Here is a 14,400-nt window from a genome sequence, read left to right as displayed (position 1 = left end):
AAGTAAGCTTCCAGGTATGTTAAGGCTTTCCCTTTATTTCTTTTTGGCATGATCCTATGATATGAGCGAACAACGAGTAAACGAGCTTCCATATTACTCTACTCTTAGAAGCACTAGAAGTACTTCAGTTTTTGATGTTCCTGTACCCCTCTTATGATTGTCCCTTCTGTTTATGGGTCCTGAGTTTTGTATCATGATTATGTTAGTTCATATTTATGCATTGCATTCAATTGCATACACGCATATTGACCCGTGACCAGAAGGCGTATATATATATATATATATATATATATGGGGTATGGGGAAAGGGCGAGGCTTTATATACGCATTACCACCTGATCAACTAGTGCACATTGATAATGATTATGCTATTATGCCCGAAGGGGCCTATATGGGATATGGATCGGGCCGTATGTTCCTCGGCACTATGACCTATGCATATCATACGCCCGTAAAGGCATTTTCAGTAAGCAGAGATATACAGATATGTTCAGATAGTCAGACATATAGATGCACTCATACAGATATGTTCAGATAGTCAGACATACAGATGTATTCAATCAGTCAGTTTAGTTTATGATTCTCAGATTTTCTTCATGATTCCTATGTGTATGTTACTCTTCTGCCTTACATACTCAGTACATTATCCGTACTGACTCTCCTATTGGTCGGAGGGATGCATTCATGCCCGCAGGTTTAGATATCCAGGAAGACAGATCGCATCCTTGGGCTGCTTCTTCAGCTGGGTAGCGGACCACTAATCTCTTGCCGGAGCTACCGTCTAGACTAGGTATATGTTTTGAAGTATATGGATAGGGCAGGGGCCCTGTCCAGTCCATAGCATGTCCAGTGTGTTAGTAGAGTCTCATAGACGCTTATATTCAGTCAGACAGTGTGGCCCGCTCAACACATGTTTGGTTACATAGTTTTATCGGGTAGCCTTGTTAGCTTGTGCCCCAGTTCAGTTTAGTGGTGCTTGTATATATATCTTTTGAGGGCTGTGACCCTCAATTTTATGATATCTATCAGTCAGCAGAATATGTTGTGGGTGCCCTCAGGTGGCCCAGAATGAGCATGAGCAGGTAGGTTACGTATGTCTTGGGCATTTAGGAGGTCAGCTTCTGGGTGTCCGTCATAGCCCTCCGGTTGGGCCGTGACAGGTAGGTGCCCATACGACTTAGTTAAATTGGGTCGTGACAGGACGTCAGTCTGCACGCGTTGCATACCCGTGGACGAGCACCACTAATAGCTCTTTAGTAAAACGTGCATATCTTTTTGTACATAGCTCTGACCTGATCCTTGTATTAATGGAAAGGTATTTCAAAACACTTGCTACACCTCCCATCTTGGTTCGGACTTTACTTTTCTCAAGGACTCTTCTTATGGCTTAATTGGGTTTCAAACACCCATTCTACATTACTCATATTGGGTTCATTATACCCCAATGTTAGACCCCCAAGTTCTAACCTAGATGCATGCGGGCGAGGGAAATGTCAAGGGCTTGTACATTGCCCCTTGATATTGGCCTATGTGGGTGTTGGAAGCAATGTGTGGGGTTGCATGCCGATGGCATGGTGTGCAGCCAAGTCAAGGTGATTGGGTGTTGGCAAAGCAGCTTGACGAATGTCAGTGGCACGGGCAGGCGCATGGCACCAGACGGGCATGCGTGCAAACAGTGGGTTGGCACCAGTAGACATGGGCATTGGCATGGGCTGGCTGGGGCCAAGGCAGACGGGTAAGGCAAAGGGTTGGCATGGTATCGGCATGACATTGGCATGAAGATGGGCGAAAAATATTCTAAGTGTTGGGCGAAGCTATGAGGCACATGAGCGAGGCAGGTGCACGGCACGTGAGCGAGGCATGCGCGCGGCACATGCAGAAGAGCCATCCGCGCGGCGCATGCGCGACAGCTGTGCACGACTTTTGACGCTAAGGCACGCGCGCAGCACATGTAGAAGGGCCATGCGCGCGGCGCATGCGCGATAGTGCTGCACGGTGCTCGAGAGCTTTGCCCACATGGGGCGAAATACTAGGCCTAGAGTCTGTAGGCCATTATCCTAATGTAACTGCTGGCACATGCCAGACACGTCTATCCCCCTTGTAACCCTTGTAACTGCCCCTGACATGTGTGTATAAGTAGGGAGAATTTGGCTAAGGCAAAGTCAGTTTTGTAAGCCTCCAAATTCGTGAGTCCTTTTGTATATCTGAGAGATAATAAAAAGGTTGGGCGTTGCCCGTAAATTGTGTGTGTCCCCTTCATTGTGATTGACGTGAAATTAAATCTAAGTGTTAAAAAGTGAGCGTGTGTACGAAGGCTGAAGTTGGCTGTGACGCTGACTGCCGGGCGGTGGTGACACAGAAGAGAAAAAAAAATCACCCCCGTCACAACTGGTATTAGAGCGTGGCTACGTTCGTGGCACGATGGCTGGCGGAAGTAGTACGTACAATGAACTGAAGGACAGAGTGGCTGCCCTGGAGGCGCTGGTGGGGATGGCTGAAAACGCCGATGATGTGACGTCTATAATTAGTCGCATTCAGGGCTTGAATACGGAACTTGCTCAGTTTCGTGAGATAATGACAATAAGAACAACGGGATATGATGAATTCCGTGAAGAAGCCTTGGTTCAGATCGAGGATCTGAAGAAGGCAAACGAAATTCTAAACTTGGAAGTGGTAGTGCTGCGAAGGGCAATGGCTGCTGGTGCTAATGCAGGCCATGAAGCAGAGCGTTCCAAGGTGAAGATCCCTGAACCTAAAGCCTTTACTGGTTCAAGATCTGCAAAGGAATTGGAAAATATTCTGTGGGATATGGAACAGTACTTCACAACTGCCCGTATTGCTGAAAATGACAAGTTAAGTATCACCACTATGTACTTGACTGGTGATGCGAAACTGTGGTGGAGGACCAGGGATGCGGACGATATGAGTGCTGGCAGGCCAAGGATCGATACTTGGGCCAAATTGAAGAAGGAAATGCGTGACCAGTTCCTTCCTAGCAATGCATCTTGGATTGCTAGGGATCGCTTGAAAAGATTGAGGCAATCAGGTTCTGTTCGTGACTATATCAAGGAATTCACTTCTTTGATGTTAGACATCCAAAATATGTCGGATGAAGATAAATTGCACAACTTCATTTCTGGGATGCAAGCATGGGCCCAAAACGAAATTAGGAGACAGAACGTGAAATATCTCCCAAGTGCAATTGCAGCGGCAGATTCGTTGGTGGATTTTCGCTCAACACGTGTTCCATCTGAAATTCCCACTTCTTCTAAGTCCAAGAAAAAGACTGAAAAGAAGTGGGAGTGGAGGAAGGAAGAGCGGAAAGAAGGTGCTGACAAAGGAAAGGCTGTTGCGGATGCTGGAAATTCAAAGAACAGGAAAAATTCAGCGGGTGACAAAGGTTGCTGGACTTGTGGAGGGGCTCATTTGGCCAAAAGCTGTCCAAATCGTGAAAGGGTGAATGCTATGCTTGCGGGGAATGCAAATGTGAATGGGGAAGGTGGTGTAGTTGTTGTTTTGGCAAACCCACTTGGTTTACTCTTGAACAATCATATTTCATTAGTGAACGCGGTGGGGGAGTCATCTACAAATCCTCATTCCTCGTTACTGCACATTGAGATGAAAGTTGACGATAAAGTGTTAGTGGCGATGGTGGATACTGGAGCTACTCACACTTTTATCGATGTCAAAGTTGCTGCCAGATTCGGACTTAGATTAACAAAGAGCCCGAATTATAATAAAACTGTGAACCAGGTGGCCCAACTGATTGAAGGTATGGCATATGACGTGAGGGTACTTGCTGGACCTTGGGCTGGAAAGCACAGTTTGATGGTGATTCCGTTAGGAGATTTCGATATGATACTCGGAATCGATTTCTTGAGGAAGAACTGCTTTGTTCCAATGCCCTACTTGGACGGAGTCATGGTGATGCAGGAAAAGATGGCGGGATTCATAAAGGCTGTTCATCCATATGGCGAGGCAGAAAAATTAAGTAAGTACAAGAGCCCCATTATTTCTGCTATTTCTGTTGAGAAAGGCTTGAAGAAAGGTGAAGAAACTTTCCTTGCTGCTTTGGTTGAGATAAAACCTGATGTCAAGATAGAGGTGCCTGATTGCGTGGTCTTACGAGTCAAATCTTAGCTGAGAGAAGGCTTGCGACTATTAAAACTCAGACTTTTTTAGTTAGAGGGTTTGGATTGATGATACAGTACCAAGTAGAGATCTCGTGTGCATTGTGACACTTGGTTGAGCTTCGGGGCGTGGTTTGAAAGGGAAGTTCACAAATTTCATCTTTGATATTGATGAGGTTGTTGACACCTAGCTAATTTTGGACACCCAATAATTTATTTAATTACCCGAGATTCTTTTATTTAAAATGGAGTGAAATATGGATTTTTTATAAATCAAAATGATTTTATAAAAATTATTCGATAATATTTTTCAATTTAATTTGGCAAAATAACTTCAAATATATATTATAAGTCATTTTAAAAATAATTTACATATATTATTATTAATTTTAAAGTTTTTGTCAAGATTAATCAGGAAATGAATCAAAACAATTATTCAATTAATTGTTTAAATTCTTGAATTTTACTCCATTTAATTCAAGAATTTTGATTAATTAAATAAATAATCACTTTACTTCTCAAATTTTTAATTTCAGAATAATCAATTTGCATTGGCAATTTTTAAATGAATCGTAATTGATTAAATAACTTAAATGTGATTATATTTGAAATTGTTCATCATATGATCAATTGCGGCTACAATTGAAATAATCAATTGATTAGCTAATTATGGCTATAATTGAAATAGCCAATTTCTTGGTCTATTTCAATTAAGGCTAAATTTGCAATTTAAGCTCTTTTGTGTAATTAGCCGTGGCTTTAATTTTTTTAATTGATTTATTAGTTAAATTTTGGTCATAATTGAAATGTTTAATTAATAGACATTTTCTAATTTTTGGCTATTGGTTAAAATTAGCGCATTTGTCCTTCTATATAAATAAATATACACATGTACAATGTGTGTGTGTGTGTGTATATATATGTATACTAATACTAATAACGCTATTATTATTATTATCAGTTTCTCTAATTTGAGAAGAGAAGCTCTCAATGAAGATTGAACAATATAATCAACAGGAGAGATAAAAGAATGATATGAAGAATTTGATCTAGTCAATCTAGATCTGGTGTCGATGCTATTACGTTCAACTTTGTCTACCAAGGATTGTGGCTATATATATATACACATGTATATATACATGACCTGGGCCGCCACCTTTTTTTTTTTAGTACCAGGCCTAGTCCAACAGGATCAGACTCGGCCCAAACGACCCCTGACGTCTATGGTCAGCATACCCAAATTACCCTTTAGTCTTCATTTGTGAACACAAAGGTTTTGGGTATCAAACCCTAGCACCGACTGGAGGCGAAAGCCTCTCTCCTGTGTCATCGTAGCCATTTCTGTTAAAGTTGTAGGTGTTGTACACCTTTCCCAGCTCTGGTTTGGCCGGATCGAGCAAAGCATTTAATGCTTCGTCCTCTTTCCATCAAACGCCACCCCAAACAATGTATTACCTCCCCTTCTCTCATACTTTTCTGATTTTCTACGGTCAATAGGTTACAAATACCTTAATGAGATTCGTCTCAACCATTTTGAACTCTCAATCCTCATTGGTACATGGAGAATCGAATGGATCGATAAAAAATGAGTAGAATCAGACCCTTTATATGTTATTTGCTTTAATCCTAGCCGTCTACTGTTAAATCAAAGGGTTTTACATTCCCAGAATTTTGTTTATCCCACATCGATTGATACACCAAAAATTGGGGTTTTTAAGGCCTATATAAGGGAACCCCCAATTCACATTACACATACAGAGAAAATCAGATATTTTCACAAAAAAAAAACTCGAATCTAGGGTTTTTGACAAGGTGACCGACTAGAATTGGACACCTAGTTGAAATTTAACATTATCGAGCTTAAGTTTCATTTTTTATTTTCTTTCTTAGCTGAGTCTCTAGGTTGAGGAGTGCAAGGAGGCTTCCAATTTCATCCTCGATCAGGCTGCGCCTAGACAAGGTAAACTTTTTTATTTTCTTGTTTATTTTTAGTAATTTTGTATGATTTTCTATTGTGTATTATGTGTGTTAATTTAGTTTCATGTTTAGCTTAATTTAGTTGTGGTTGATGCTTGCATTAGTTGCTTAAATTATTTCAGTTAAATGGTTACGTATATTGATCAGTATGTTAGTCAGTATGCGTATAGGGTTTTTGCTTAGCTATATGTAGTATTTATTCATGTTTCTAGCCTAAGTTGATTAAGGTGGAAACTGAGTAAATGTGTTGATTTGCTTAAGTAGAAAGATTTTGTGTTTTTTATCCTTTAGTTACCTTTAAGTATTTCATGTATTCAACTGATTATCTTGTTGTCTATTATGGATTAAGTGAAAGTTTTCCTTTGTGTTATTTGTCTATCCCCTGGTCATTAGTAAAGGTTCTTCCTTTAGGTTATTTTAGTAGCTTTAAGTATTCATATGTACATATGCTTTATGTGCTTTGTGTGTCCTCAGTTGTTAGTTTTAGTTATTAGACTAGCATATTAGTGAGTTTGGTATTAGAGGACTATTCTGTTTAGTCTAACATGAAGTTATTAAGTGTCTACATGCTATCTAATGACTGTTATACGCTCATTATGGGCTGATCTAAGTTAGTTTAGTTTAGCATCTATCAATATAGGTATGTTTGATTAGTTATTAGGCTTATTGATTAGATCTTATGTTTGGTTGCTATGTAGTCATATTTGTCATTAGTCAAGTTTAATGGCCATCTATACTTGTAAGAAACATTAGATTAGTGGTAGTTTAAGTCATTTGCACCTATATGCCATTCCTTTACTGATAGCTATCATCCATATTAGCATGATTCCTCTTTAGTTTAGTCAATCATGATCCTGTTTTAGCCTAACATTAATGCATGGCTACTTTTCAGTTGGACTTGTGGTTCACTAGCTTGATAAACAACTCTGCCGATGTCTAATTCCACTTAGTTTAGGTTGCCTAAATGCCACGAGTATATCAGAATGCATATCTTTGTTTGAATGAAGTTTCAATCTTGCTGTCACGACCCAACCCCGTGGGTCGTAACTAGTGCCCGAGCTGGACACTCATACACACTCACTTACCAAATCGGCATACCAGTGACTTATCTATATTCAGCGTACACTGACTTACACAGATACGAAGAGCAAATGTCGTCTTAAGCGGTCACATATAGCAAATGTATCACACAGAAGCCGGCAAGGCTGTCGTAAAACATATCGCCCGAAAACATATACATATATATACATACATACAGGCCGTTTCGGCCGTCACAGCAAATGGAACCGCTTAAGACGCAAATCACACAGACATAACTGAATAATAACGACCCATGACCCATATACATGTCTACAGGCCTCTACGAATAACAACAGAAGCATATGACGGGACAGGGCCCCGCCGTACCCCCAAATAGTCATATATATACATAAATATGTGCAACAAAAGATCTGTACCAAAAGCATGGGCTCCGGATCAAGGGAGCACGCCAAAGTAGCAGAATGGGTATCCTAGGCTGGCGGATTACCACAATGAGCGTCTGTACCTGCGGGCATGAAACGCAGCCCCCGAAGAAAGGGGGTTAGTACGAAATATGTACTGAGTATATAAAGCATGAAATACAATAATCAAGATCATAACGGAAAATAAGAAGTATGGAAAATGAGTACAAAAATCAGTATACCAAGAAGCTCGTTTTGAAACACAAATGATGCATATATAAAAATCATGCATAGGGCTCAGGAACGTGGTCGCCACTCCGACGCTGGCGCCACAACACATCATACTCCAGAAGATTTCATATCTCCGTACAACCCCGAAACACATCATAACATCATAGCACATCATACGCCATAACACATCATAACGCCATATATAAGCGGCACCCGACCCTGTAGCGAGGGATTCGGGAAACCGTAACACATCATACTGCCGAATATAACATAGTGCGCACGAAGACAAACCGGCCCGGGACTCGGCGAAAGATGCAAATACAGTATGCACGAGCAGAGTAGTGAGAAACTATATGCAATTTAAAAACATTATTATTTTAGACTCAACAAATAAGTAAACTAACCGACGCTCGAGCGTCAAGACAATAATCATGTGAAATCCTTTCAAACGTCGTTAGAGTTATACAAAGGTAAGTCTCGGGGACCACGGATGAGTAGCAACCCAATCCGAGCCCGCCTACGAAAGTTACAACCATAATACGCTTTAGAATTCCCTAAGAGTGTTTTGGAGCGATCCGAGCTCGTCTAAGAAAGTTAGAGACATAATTCGACATAAGACTTTTAAGACTATAAATTCTTTACACACATTTATTATCCAATCATACCAAGGGCACAAAAACCATAGCTCGACTATATTAGGAATACTAACATCAAGAAGTGAATAAAAATCGTCGGCATGCTCGGATCTTAAGAATGGAGTTACCCCGAGGCTCGTATCATAGCTTACTTGCAACTAGGACATGCCAAAAGAAAGAAAGGTTAGGCTTTCCATACCTTGATCGCTTCCTAAGCTAATCCCAACTCAAGTCTCGGGCTCCCCAAGATCTACAACAACGTCATTAAATACCAAACGTTAGCTACAAGTACTTAGGAATTCAATCCTAAGCTAGCACTTGTCTACAAAAATTTCGGCAGCATCTCCCCTGTAAATACAACCACCCTGAGAATTCAACTCGGCCAAATTTATCAACAACCATACCAACAATTATTCCAACAATACCAACAATCAATTTGAAACATATTCTAACATTAGTAACCCGCTTTAACATAATTCAACGACATTCCGTTTACATTCACTTTAACTACATACAATCAAACCAACGCCAATGTTCGCATACTCAAATACCAATCCAAAGTCATTTAAACAAGATTCAGGAACATTTCAAACAATCCGCACAATATTCAAACTATCCAACCAAAACTCCATTCCACCCGAAACCTTCCAAATGCAACAAAAACAACAACAATACATTTCCTTCTTTCAAATTCATGAACCTCACCAACAATTCACATGCTAGCAACATTATTTCCATAAATACAAGAAATGATATTATAGTCACATTAGCTTCTAAAACCACTCTCCAACACTTACAACTTCAACTAGAATTATCAAACCTTCATTTTCATCATAGATTCCATTACAACAACAACCAAAATACTAAGTAAAATTGATTCATTCTCTTCTATACCACACAACAACCACACGGCCACAACACTACATACACACGACCACAACATGCATCCATATTTTTATGAATTTCACCCATTTCTACATACTACAACATACACAACCATCTATAACATATAAAAAGAAGATTAAATCTTACCTTTTACCCTTAACTTCTCACTTGGCTAGGGTTATGATCTTGCAACAAAGAGTGGTCTACTTGCTCCAACAATTATCCCACGTTAAAGAGGACCTTCAAATTAGTAGGAATGCTAGAAGAAAATATTTTTTTGGATCAAAATTGGAGTCTTCAATTTTTCTTCTTGGCCGAATGGCCCTTCTATTTTATTCTTTCTCCAAGTTTCTTGAAAAGTCTTAGGATAAGGAATGAAATATGAGCTCTATTTCTCATCTTTTATGCATTAATATTGGGCTTCCATGTGGGCCTTGGCCCACTTCATTTGGCCGGCCACATGGTCCTTTTTTTCAAGCCCAATCTTTTTTTTTTGTTTTGCAATTCATGAAAATTTATTTTCCAAATTTCAAATTTTCCCTTAGCCTTCCTCCACATTTCTATGAGTCATCTTGCGAATTTCCCTTTTTACCCCTAGCCATTCTTAATATTTCCACATCAAAAATTTTCATAAACAACTTATGTATTAAACAAGATCAAAATATAGCCTTGTCTTTAACTTGTCGCAATTACCTTAAAATATCCGAATGTGCAAAATACGGGATATAACACTTGCATTGAAGCAGTTTGCTGTACTTGAAAGCATGCTTTGTACTTGTTTATGATGTCTAGTGTGTCTGTAACTGCACCATCTCTTTCCCCTCCCCTTTTAAATCTAATAATTAAAAATTGGGCATGTTCTCCTTGGTTGATTTCACCTGTTTGCTAAATTGGGCTTCACCCTCAGGTTGTTCTCACTTGGGCTTATTTTTCTAAATCCTTGTTGTTTGGGCCTCTGGTTTTCGCTTGTCGTCTATCAAATCACAAGACAATGAGTTTATCATATATGCATATATGTCTGCATACAATCATGTTTACTACTTAAGTTCTTGTTAATTTAGTTATTAAGGTTATGTACTTTCTAATCGCTATTCTTCTTTTCCCCTCTTCGTTTGCATGGGAGTACTACATGGGTCACTTGGGCCATTTTCTGTCGATAAACTTGTTGGGCTAGAGGCCTAACTTCTTTATTTGATCGAGTCCGGATTGAAGAAATGATTGAAGGCCCAACCATGGGTAAAAATGATAGCTAGTGGGCTTAGGTAGGCCACTAGCCTAAACCCTCTCTTATTCTTATTTCTACATGCATGTGTATAGTTATTTATATAATAGTTGTATATGTAAACAACATCTATGAACATATTGAAACCCACGTATGGTTAGACTTAGGAAATCCCACGTAAAGATTAGGAAAAAGCTTTCAAAGGATTTTTGTTATAAAAAATCTAATATGTGCCAAGCTAATAATTGCATGTAAATTGGTAGATGTGAAATTTTTTGCAAGGCATTGCAAGTAGTATAAATCTGAAAAAATCAATAATATTGCAAATGATTTTGTTGAATAAGAAATTGGACCCGTTTTAGGCCTTTAAGCCTTCGGAAAAATCTGAGATGAAATGTATCATTTTGAACTAAAAAAGGGGATTCAGAAACTGTCTTGGACTTTGTTGTTAAGATTTTAAATTGGACTGGTTTTGATATAAGGTCAATGTGACCGATTTCTAAAAAGTCATATCACATAAACAGACGCTTTTCAACTTATAATTAACTTGAGGCATTTTGAAACTTTTTTGGGCCCCAAGCCCAAAATCCTAAGGCAATCAAACAAGAGGGGTATATTTGGACTTTGATTTTGAGGTGCAGATGGCTTTGGTTAGAATATGGTTGACCCAAATGAGCTAAAAAAATAGAAAAAACATAATAAGTAGAAATCTCTTTATGTATATATATATAAGACCTATGCTATATTTCAAATGGATATATACTCCATTGATTTCCTATATATATGTAAAACAACTTATGAGGGACAAAATCATAACATTGGACCAAATTAGTAGAAACTCTATTTAAGAGAAAATCTGCGGTTTCGGGAAAGCTGAGACACGGAGGGTATTTCTGCACCCATATGAAATTGAGAGTCGATTAATTGGGGATTTTAGGCAGTGACGGATAGGGTAGATCACTACTAGTTTCTTTTCTGAGTCCCCAGAGAATGGAACCATTGCCAGGTCATCAGATTCTGATTATGTCATCCCTGACATTTTCACCGGATTGTCAGGTCGCCCTAACGTAGGGTTTTAGAATAGAGGTTTATGGAAAAGAAAGGGAATGATCGAGTTCATAATTTCCAGTTTGGAATCCTTTACGTATGGAAAACACATATTGGAGATTAAAAGCATTTTCAAAATTTTATAAAATAGGGGTACTATACATGGCAAAGAAAGAAATTCACGTAACCTTGTTTATATTTTATTGAAAGATTTTTGTTGCATATAAATTTGGTGAAAAAGATGTAACTTCTCATATTGTATCTTTTTTAAAGGTGTATTTATAATTTAGTTCTTTTTTTTTTTATAGGTCTAAAAAAATGTCAGCTAAACGTCATATAAAAATTGATTGTATTAAGACAGTGATATAATATGTATGTGACACGTTTAAATATAGTTGTGGTGTTCTCATTGTTGTTATACTTACCGCATGGTGTCGAGTATGATTAGTTAGTTAGAGACTTGTATATTAGAATTAAAACTAACTCGAAAGAGATAATGCTTGTGTCACGTCCCACACAGACGTAAGTGGCACCTACACTAGTGCTATAGTGGGCGAACCAATCACTTAACCTATTATCAAGCCGATTTCAATTACTTAACCAATTAATAAACATTGCTCATGAATAACAGAATAAAATGTCTGACAATAAAATAAACTAAATAGCAAGTACGGAAATCTTGCTGTTACATCCCTAAAATCTTAAAGTCACTGTACGAGGAGTCTAAGGAACAATGTTTAAAAGAAGAGATACTGTCTAAAAATAAACATAATGTTTGGGATGAAAATATACATGTGAAATAAAGAAAGATCTTCAGGCGGCATGGCACGGATAGGAGCTCACCCTCTAATCTTGGCAACGAACAACCTCAACTAAATACGAGGTCTGGAAGACGTCTATGGCTCAAAATCTGCACTCACAAAAAGAAGTGCAGCAAGTGTAGGTCAGTACAAACAATACGTATTGGTAGGTATCATAGGCTGACTAAAATTAGTATCATGCATCCATACATAAAATAAATGAAATAGATAGATAGGCACAACAAACATGTATCACAAATAAGATCCTCAAATAATCCACTTTCAAAATAAGTCACCAATTATCAACAATGAAACACCAATGCTCAAGCCAAAAGATGTAGAATAAGTAATAAAGTTCCAGCTTTGTCACACATCTGTACACACATGCTAAATGGTAATGTTTTCCCCAAATAGCCATGACCTGCAGGGAACTAATAGTGTCCATGTACCACTCGTTCTGGAAAGAACCTTGGACCAGAGCTCACAACTAGGCTACATCGTCACTCCCTGTCAAATGCGCCTTAATAGATGTATATGTTTTATCCCAATCATCATCAACAACATAACATAATTAAATTACAAGGAATGACTCAAGGACACATACCAAATCAATATCAATGAAGTATAACCAAATAATACAAGTCACAATAAGACCCATAAATAATCTGCTCAATGATAATATAATTTGAAGCTATCTCAATCAGTCTCTGAAGGGTATTATGAACACCTTCCTTGCAACAGTCTCAAGAATACAAGTCAAGTTTATCAACCTCAACAATGGAAAAACACTTTAAACAATTTAATCATACAACTAACAACAATCACCCAAACTCCATGTCCGAAGTCATAGACATGATTTCTCCCATTGATTCTACGACACATACAATCAACTAATCAAAGTCTAACTCAAGTAAACCGTAACTACCTCGAAGCCGAACTGGAATGATTCCATCACTCCGCAATAGCTTTTCCTTTCCTCAAAGCTTCGGAACATTCAAAGTCTAGAATTACAATTCTAAGTAAGTAAAGGATTATCACTTAACAATAACAAATTGGGGATGACAACCCCACCAATTCTACCCTTAATCAGATGGGCTAATTTTCCTTAGGATCATGATCATCCTAATGCTAGTCTCAAGTATCATATTGAATCAATTAATGGGTTCTCCAATCATTTCAACCCTACAAATCCGTTTTTAGCCAAAGTTCCCATTTTATTGGAACCCTAGGTCTCAACAACCAATTTCCATCATTGAATAACAAGTTCTCATGCTATGAATTCATAATCTCTACTTTTAGATAACTAAACAACATTAAACAACAATAAAAAATACCCATTAATATTCTAGGGTTTCCTTGGTATTTATGGTCTATCCTTCAATTCCCATTAAAGAGTCTTTTAATTGAAACAAGAATCGAATAAGAACATCATGTGAAGAAAGTTAGTGATTAAGGCTTACCGTTGATGGAGAATAGTGCCCTAGCCTTAGAAAGTCGCCCCTATGATCTTGGGAACTATTTTTGGGATTATGTGAAATGTGGGGTCGAAATAAGCTATTTAAATTGGGTTTCTGACTTAATGAGGACCGCTGTAGGCTCCCCACTTCACTACAGCGAGAAACACCCTCGCTGCAGCTGGCCCTTAAAGAATCCACCCTTCGCTGTAGCGAGACCCCTTCTCACTGCAGCGGTTTCGTAGCAGCAAAAATCCTTCCACTGCAGCAGTGTATTTTAGGCAGTGAGCACGAAATTTTCCACATTTTTATACTTAGTCTCTCAAAATCATTCTAAGGCCCTATGAACACAAGACAACAAACAAACCAAGTTAAAATACTTCACAAAGTCACTTATAAGTCAAAAAACACAACATAAAATACAACCCAATTTATTTAGGTCCGTTCATTCCGATCCTCGTTAAGGCTTGATATTTCTAAGAGATGACCATATGTATTGTTCAAGGTTATACTCGTTATATAGGTACAAAAATGTCTATCATTGACAGTAAATCTTTGCAAGATTTTTATAATGGCA

At 38.4% G+C, this 14,400-nt stretch overlaps 1 protein-coding gene across 1 annotated transcript; it reads left to right on the top strand.

Moving 5' to 3' along the window:
* Positions 1 to 2,421: 2,421 nt before the first annotated feature.
* On the top strand, positions 2,422 to 4,140 carry LOC132637382 (uncharacterized). The gene has a single exon (XM_060354477.1). It carries the CDS (start codon positions 2,422 to 2,424, stop codon positions 4,138 to 4,140), a length of 1,719 nt encoding a protein of 572 aa, XP_060210460.1.
* The last annotated feature ends 10,260 nt before the right edge of the window (positions 4,141 to 14,400 follow it).

Source organism: Lycium barbarum, chromosome 4 (assembly GCF_019175385.1).
Source record: "Lycium barbarum isolate Lr01 chromosome 4, ASM1917538v2, whole genome shotgun sequence".
In the NCBI taxonomy this organism is placed as follows: Eukaryota; Viridiplantae; Streptophyta; class Magnoliopsida; order Solanales; family Solanaceae; genus Lycium; species Lycium barbarum.
Note: the sequence above shows the minus strand (reverse complement) of the source record. Positions and strands in the feature narration are given on the sequence as shown.

Excerpts from the sequence above, each read along its gene's own strand:
- LOC132637382 (XM_060354477.1), top strand. The coding sequence starts at position 2,422 with ATGGCTGGCGGAAGTAGTACGTACAATGAACTGAAGGACAGAGTGGCT.